General features: G+C 43.9%; 1 protein-coding gene across 2 annotated transcripts; it reads left to right on the top strand.

Moving 5' to 3' along the window:
- The first annotated feature begins 1,795 nt into the window (after window positions 1-1,795).
- On the top strand, window positions 1,796-7,534 carry gdf6a (growth differentiation factor 6a). Of its 2 annotated transcripts, none has more exons than XM_086154652.1 (2): window positions 1,796-2,386; window positions 6,245-7,534. In XM_086154652.1, the coding sequence occupies exons 1-2, from the start codon at window positions 2,005-2,007 to the stop codon at window positions 7,219-7,221; spliced, it is 1,359 nt and encodes a 452-aa protein (XP_086010778.1). In that variant the 5' UTR covers window positions 1,796-2,004; the 3' UTR covers window positions 7,222-7,534. The 2 variants fall into 2 exon arrangements, with proteins under 2 accessions (XP_086010778.1, XP_086010776.1); XM_086154650.1 differs by having other exon boundaries at window positions 6,182-7,534.
- The last annotated feature ends 665 nt before the right edge of the window (window positions 7,535-8,199 follow it).

The raw sequence follows: 8,199 nt of genomic DNA, 5'->3' as shown, positions 1-8,199 counted from the left end.
AAATGATCCCTTAAAAAGGCACATGCAATTTTAACAAATGTAGAAGGATGACAATGAATAGATAAATCATAATTATCCATCATTCAAAAGTTATGAAGATTTTACCCAAAGGTTCCATGTTATTTATTAAACATAGCAGGATTTGTCAGCAGTGAGATAAACACATTGATTACTCCATATTTTTGCATATTAATCTTAATAATGATGAGTCACTATGGTGTATAATCTTTTTTCACAGATGGTCTTAATCGAAACATTTTGGTTTACCTAAATGGAAAAATGTATTGTTTGATTGAATTTTATCACATATTTGCGAAACCACTTTTCCCACAACAACAACTACTTATTCTACTGCTACTACGACTGCTGCCACCTCTATGATTGACGAAGACGTTGTTTTTATGTTATCATGTTGTTTTTATGGTGTCATCACCAGAGAGGGAAATAGCGTCCTCTAGTGTGCTTACTTATTTCACACAAATTGATGAAAAGATTCGACACGTCTGATCCAGAGTGGTAAATAAGTAAGTAAACGCCACAAGATGCACTATTTCTGCACAAAACAGAAACTGCATTTTTTTTTATTGCACATACAAAGTTTATATATGTATATCTATCGATTATAAAACTCGAAAAAGAAGACAAAAGTCAAAGATATAAGATAAGCAAGAGGCAAATTTTGTGCAATGGATTCGAAATGTCATGCAAGTTATACTTTGTACAGAAACAGCAAATTGATATATCAATATTGGGGCCAATGGGTGATGATAATGATGATGATGATGATGATGATGATGATGATGATAATGATGATGATGACGATTATTATTATTATTAGTATTGTTGTTGTTATTATTGTTATTGTTATTATTATTGTTATATATAACTTTTCCCAGGTGACAGGAACAGCTCTAGGCCTGGTTCCTAAAATTGGCTTAAAGGTGATCTAAAAAGGCCACTAGAGGTCACTAGAGTCATTTTAAAGGCCTTGGTGATTTTAAAAGCCTGCACTAAAACTTTACAGAACAAATTAACTTCATTGTTTTCTCACACGGTTTACATTTGAAATCCCATAAATTACGTCATCGGATTATTTAATCCCTTTCTGCGGAGTTCCTTCTCTCATTCTCCCGGAATTCAGGTGGTGTAAACCAACCCGGGTCAACCTGTGCCTTGTTCCAATATTTACTCCATAATCATTCTATTAAAGGGAACATCCACCCAAAAAAAAAAAAAAAAAAAAATGACACGCATGATTCAATCGCAAAAAGACGACTAAACTTGGCCGCCTTTTAATGACACAACTTTATGATCCTATAGGCGTACAGATATCTGAAAGTAAAATCTTATCTAATCTGATGTGACGTGTCCTTGAGAAGCGTCCTTCGCTGATAAAAGCACACCCGGCAGTTACTTTATATTTTTTTGGACTTACGTCGACATTGTAGTGCAGAACGACCTTGGTAATGACCAAAGAGAGAGAGAGAGAGAGGGAGAGAGAGAGAAAGGAAGAGAGGGGGAGTTTTGCTGGTTGTTGCACGTTGGTTTCGGTAAATCGTACTGGGATTAAATTATACGTTTTTGGTGGGGATGTGCTGCGTTTGATGGATTTGCTGGGAAACTACCTTTTTTTTCCCCGCACATGGATTCTTGCGTGCGTATTTTACGGCCGTCCGTTCCGCTCTTGTGCGTTCGGAGGTCCGTGACATGAAATTGTTTGGGAAGCCCTGCACCGAGCAACCATGTGGGCGTGTTTCTCTCGGCCCAACAGTCTCCGCTCCTGCGTGGACTCCAACGCATTTCTTCTGGCGCGATCGGAGAGCGCAAAAGTAGCAGCTCGGCGACCCTGACGCGCAGACCGTCTCCGGCTCCGGCGGACCCCCCGGAACCCCTCAGATACCAACTTCACCGCGCAAGGGGGGGGAGAAAAAAAAAAACAAAAAAAAAAAAAACAAAAAAAACCCAAACAAACAAACAAAAAACTTCTTTCAACATCATCCAGCCATGGTCGCATCTCGACTTTTCACGCTTTTTCTGGGCCTGCTCCTCGTTTTCCTCGGGAATATACCGCGTTGCCACTCAGCTGCTCTCCTCTCCCCCTCTGCGCCGCGGAGGAGCAGGGGGACCAGGGTCCCGCACCAGGACTCTCAGAGGTCAACCAAACTCCTAAAAGACATCTTCTCCTCCTCCTCCTCCTCCTCCTACTCCTCGCATCATTTCGCGCGGCAGCACAAAGAAGACCTTAAGGACGATATCGTGCCCCATGAGTACATGCTGTCTATATACAGGACTTACTCGGCTGCAGAGAAACTCGGACTAAACGCAAGCTTTTTCCGCTCCTCCAAATCCGCCAACACTATCACAAGTTTTGTGGACAGAGGAACAGGTTGGTTTCGGTCCATTGCCACCCTCACCCTCTTTCCCCCCCCCACATTCCCTTTCACCATCACCTCTCTCTTGCATACATCTGTATGTTTAGGAACTGAAAATTTGCTGACAGACATTAGGTAAGGATCCGTTAGTGTTGAAAATTATATATATATACATATAAAGAATATCGAGAAACCATAAAAGTGACTTTTAATCTACAGCATTGTTTTGATAGGGTATTATTTATTCGTAATTCACGTGTTTATCTGCATATCCCGTTCGTGTGACCCCCCCCCCCCTTTTTTTCCCTTTCTTTTAAAAGGTATTAAGTTATATTACACTTAACCTCTGGGTAACACGACAGTAAAACACTAATTGAGGCTCTCTCTAAATGAAGGTTGTAAATCAGTTTCACTGCAGGCAGCAGAAAGAAAGAAAAAAAAAGGAAAAAAGAGAGAAAGAAGGAAAGAAAAAAGAAACATTTCCGTTCAAATGTTACCGGTTAGATGTTTAATTTTCATCCAACACCCACCCAACCCTGACCTCCACCCTCACAACTAATCCAAAAGTAAACAGGTTATGATAATGGACGGATAGATAGATGCATGGATGAATGTTTTCATGGATGGATGGATTTTTGGAATATACTGTACGTGCGTTGACTGGCACCATCCCCGGGATGTTGGAAGAAAAAGAAAGGGGAAAAAAAAAGTGAAATGCATTATGGTGTCCATTCTGGCCAGCCTGCTCTGACAAAGGGAGGTTGGGGGTGGGGGTGGACAGATTTGGGTTGTGGGGTGGAGGGTGGAGGGTGCTCGGTGTGAGAAGCAGGTGTTTGGGTCATTTAACTTGTGCAACCAACTGATCTGATCTGACCGGCCTCCGTGCACAAACACGATGTGGCTCATGCAAAAAAACAAAACAAAAAAAAAATGAAAAAAAGACAGTTTAAAATGTGCAGTGAAATTAAAAAAAAAAAAAAAAAATTTAGATCTCTCACGTAAAGCTGAGACTCACCTATAGATCGACCTTTGGCTCAATCCAAGATCGATCGACGTGAGAAGAGGTGCCACTTTGGTTATTTCTAATTAACGACAATCCAATCAATTTTTTTTTTTTAAACTTCACTCGTGGCCAAAAAAAAAAAAAAAAAAAAAACCTTTTCATGAGTCGACACGAATAACGAGTTTGGACCAATCACACGACGAGAGCAACCCCCCTGTTAATCTCGCGTGATGACAAAAAGACCCCCGAACACGCCAGTACGTGTCTTCTGCAGGCTCGTCTATTCCTTGCAGTGTGAACTGATTAGATAGAAAGAGAAAAAGAAAACGCCTCACTCTCTTCCTGTGATTCTGATGTGATGTGTCACCGGCTCTGACCCCGAACCGGACCCTCTTGGCATCGAAAGCCCGATCGGAGTATTTGAACTCGGTGATCTAATTGAGTGTTCATGTCATAACATATCAAACAGTGTCTCTTCTCCCGGAATGACCCGCCTGGGCCACGGAGGCACACCACCAAAAATGTCATAAAAAAAAAAAAAAAAAAACAAAAAAAACAAAAACAGAAAAAAAAACAGCAACAAAAAAAAAGCAAAAAAAGAAAAAAATTACCCTGCCACTCCTTTTGTCACCACCAATTTAATTACGGGAACTATTTTTTTTTTCCTTCTTCTTCCACTTCTTTCAACTCAGCTCCTGTTCGTTTCTTTGCTGTCAGCATCCCTGAAGCGCTGCATGGCTTTACCGTGCAAGAAAAAAAAAGGAATTTACACATTTTAGTTCCAGATACTTTGGTTTGGAGCTTTTTTTCACTTACAGATGAAATAAAATGATTTTTTTCCGCTTTTACGCACGACTGTGCATATCCGAACCTGGATGGCGTTCATACTTTTACGCGTAAACAGAAATTATTAATAGAAAATAACAACAAAAAAAAAACTGCAAAAAAGTAATTGCATTGAAAAAACAAACAGAATGACTATATTGTAAATACTCGCTCTTTTCTCCACCCAGTCCTGCTCGACACTTTTTGACACATCTAACGTGATTAAAAAAAAAAACTTTTAAAAACCCGATATCAAGACATTTTTGACTGTCAACGCGAATATCCCTCAGTGTGTGCACTCGGTCCGTGCAGGCGCATTCGGAGGGGAATGTTGTCGTTGGCAAGACGGGCTGAAATATAAGAGGGGAAGTGCTTTAATGAGGAAGATGGGAATTCGGAACTGTTAATTATTGCTGGAATTCTATTCGATTTGTTTGAGGTTTTTAAAAGAAAAAAAAAATCTATATGCATAATGTGGAACAGACGCGCCATGTCACTGCGTTAAAGTTTCAGCCTGCTTTTTACGCTTCACGGGGGAGACCTGACCCCCCCCCCCCCCAAAAAAAAAAACAACCAAAAAAAAAACCAAATATCTATTTTATCACGCACATACAGATCAGTAAGAAGGACGCGCGTCTTTTTATGTACTGAGATTTTGATAGTAATATACATTTATTTTACCGAGCAATCCGTGTATTTGCATGTTACATAAGCTCAATTTTGCAACATATTTTTGAATAATGCCGTTACAAACACGATCCTGATCGTCACAACCCTTTCTTTTTGTGTCCCGTTGGCAAAAACTGTCTTCTCTCCCGTGCTGCTAATTTTATCATAACGAGGAGTAACCCGATAGGCCTGATAACGCAACCATAAATCAACCCCCAATCCGAAATGTATTGTTTTTTAAAACACACAGTCACACGCAGAGGCACACAAGAGATATTGAATATCTGTTTTGCAAAGGGTTCCTATGCTCTGGCCAGTGTTATATTCCAGCCACGCTGCTCGGCCTTGATGAAATATTTGCAGGCCTCCTGGGTCTCCAGCAGGGAATAATGCATTAATTGTGTATTGTTCAGCTGAGTGTACAATATGTCTGTCGCCTTTGGTCCCACGTCTGGCAGCACCCGGGGGCTTTTACTTTACCGGCCTCTTTTTTTTTTTTTTTAATTTGCAACATTGCGAGACGTCTCATTGCGTACTACAAAACACTTTATTTATTTTTCTCCCTTTTTTTAAAGCACAGAATAAGAACCAGTTCCATTCTGGGAAGGAGGTGGAAGCTGGAAATCCATCTGTCAACATGTGAAATAAACAAATCCGACGTCTCTCTCATGGCAATGAGGGAGGTTGATTGGATTTTCTTTTTTTTTTTTTGTAATTTTTAAACAGAAACAAAAAATTAAACCCGTCGATTGAAGATTGAAAACAAAAGCGCATGAAGGACTAGGTGCGTCCTTTTATTGCGCGTCACGGTGGTGCGTTTTTTTTTTCATCGGGCCCGTCATGCGCGACCAGATTTTAGAAGGAAATGCAATGAGGGTTGTTTTTTTTTCGGACAAGAAAGGGTGATTTTAAGGAGACTCGTAAAAAAGGTCGCGTATCCGGATGTTGAATTTAGAAACTTTTGCATCTAAATAAACGCGAGGCGAAATTACAAAAAAAAAACAAAAAAAACAAAAAAAACAAAAAAACAAAATAACAAGGCAGTTTTGACTCGGCTTGAGGTTGCAGACGCGTCTAACCATCGCGCTGGACTTGTCAGCTGCGGTTTGTTTCAACCAGGTTGATCGTGGACATTTGAAAAACAAGAAAAGAGAGGAGGGAGGGAGGGAGGGAGAAGCCCTCTGTGGGAGAATGCGAGTATCCACCCCCCTCCTCCTCTCATTCTCCCCTTCCTCCCCCCCCCCCCCTCCCCTGAACACTGTACACCCTAAGTGAATCTGACTGCAATTATTTTCTTCTTTTATCCTTGCAGACGATCTTTTGCACTCTCCTCTGCGAAGACAAAAGTATCTGTTTGATGTCTCAACCCTTTCAGACAAAGAGGAGCTGGTCGGGGCGGAATTAAGGATATTTAGGAGAGCGCCCGGGGATTTTCAGACGACGGGCCTCTTCGACATGCAGCTCTATCCCTGCCACTCGGACAGACTGCTGGACTCCAGGCCGCTGGACCCTCTGGATTCCGTCAAGCCCGGCTGGGAGGTTTTGGACGCGTGGGATATGCTTAAATCGCATCAGCATCACCAACATCATCACCAGCATCATCACCATCAGCAGCAACAGCAGCAGCAGCATCACCGTCATCATCATCACCATCATCATCAGCAGCAGCAGCAGCAGCAGCAGGGGAGTCAGCTCTGCTTGCAGCTGCGGGTCACCGTGGGCAAGTCGGACGCCGAGGTGGACCTGAAGCAGCTGGGGTTTGACCGGGGCGGCCGGTCCCAGCAGGAGAAGGCCATTCTGGTCGTCTACACCCGCTCCAAGAAGAGGGAGAACCTCTTCAATGAGATGAAGGAGAAGATCAAGTCACGGAGGTCCGCGGAGAGGGGGAGGGAGGAGGAGGAGGTAGAGGGGGCATCGCCGCCACTGCCGCCGCCACCGCCGCCACCGCCGCGGGGGGCCAGGGGAGAGGGGCCCCGGCGGCGGCGGAGGACGGCCCTCAGCAACCGCCACGGGAAGAGACACGGGAAGAAATCCAAATCCAGGTGCAGCAAAAAGGCGCTGCATGTGAATTTCAAGGAGCTGGGCTGGGACGACTGGATCATCGCGCCACTGGATTATGAGGCGTATCACTGCGAGGGGGTGTGCGATTTCCCCCTCAGGTCGCACCTGGAGCCGACCAACCACGCCATCATACAGACGCTCATGAATTCCATGGACCCCAACAGCACCCCGCCCAGCTGCTGTGTCCCCACCAAACTCAGCCCCATCAGCATCCTGTACATAGACTCGGGCAACAACGTGGTGTACAAACAGTACGAGGACATGGTGGTGGAGCAGTGCGGATGCAGGTAGCGATCATTACGCAAAAAAACTACACACACACACACAAACAAACACACACACACTCAAACATTAAGACAGGAAAGATATCTCTGAATTGGCTCCCTGTTTGAATAAAGTCCTCAAGGCATGACGCGCCTTCTCAAAGGGATACACACACACTCTCTCACACACACACACAACAGTCACTATTTATTCAACGTCACCAGTCACAATAATACAAAGCCTTTATTTCCTAAACACGCAAAAAAGGTCATCAAGCAGGCTCTTGTTTCCCAGAAGATGAAATGTGTCCATACTGCAACATGAGGGCTGGGGAAGGGGGGGGGGGGTAGTCTGATTGTGTGTGTGTGTGTGTGTGTGTGTGTGTGTGTGTGTGTGTGTGTGTGAATGAAGTCCAACCGTGCACCTGTTCGTGCCGAGGCCAAAGGACAGTGGGTTCTCTGCCGTGTGATCACGCCTGCCAGCCGGGCTCTTCCGGATCTGTGCGTCCGGGCCATAATTGCCACCGTCCGGCTGGAGTCGTTTCAGGACCCGGGCGAGCGCACGTTTACCCAAAAGGAAAGAAAAGAAGACAGAGAGAATGACAGAAAGGCAAACACACACACGCAAACACACACAAACACACACACACACGCACTGGAGGAGATAAGACGATGCCTTCTAGAGATTTTTTTTTTTTTTTGCGCCTCACCCGGAGAGACGACTGAGAGGAGAAAGCGCGCCGGGACTCGTCGTGCGTCATGGCGGACACGGAAAAGGACACCCGGTCGGATCTGTGTCTCACCGGGGCCCCGCTCTTGTTGTTGTTGTTGTTATTGTACAAAAAGACAAAAAGAAAAAAAAAAGAATGTAAAAAGAAAAAAAAAAGGAAAAAAAGAAGAAGCACACAATACTGGGGTGAATCTTTTTTTTTTTTTTTTTTTTTTTGCTCAAAAGTCTGCATCTTTACGAAATGCACTTCCACAGGTGGCCGCTCCGTGGACGCGC

This window comes from Fistularia commersonii, chromosome 11 (assembly GCF_037954325.1).
Source record: "Fistularia commersonii isolate RoL2024-O1a breed Wild chromosome 11, RoL_Fcom_v1.0, whole genome shotgun sequence".
Classification (NCBI taxonomy): domain Eukaryota; kingdom Metazoa; phylum Chordata; class Actinopteri; order Syngnathiformes; family Fistulariidae; genus Fistularia; species Fistularia commersonii.
This window is presented reverse-complemented; position numbering and strand designations above follow the sequence as displayed.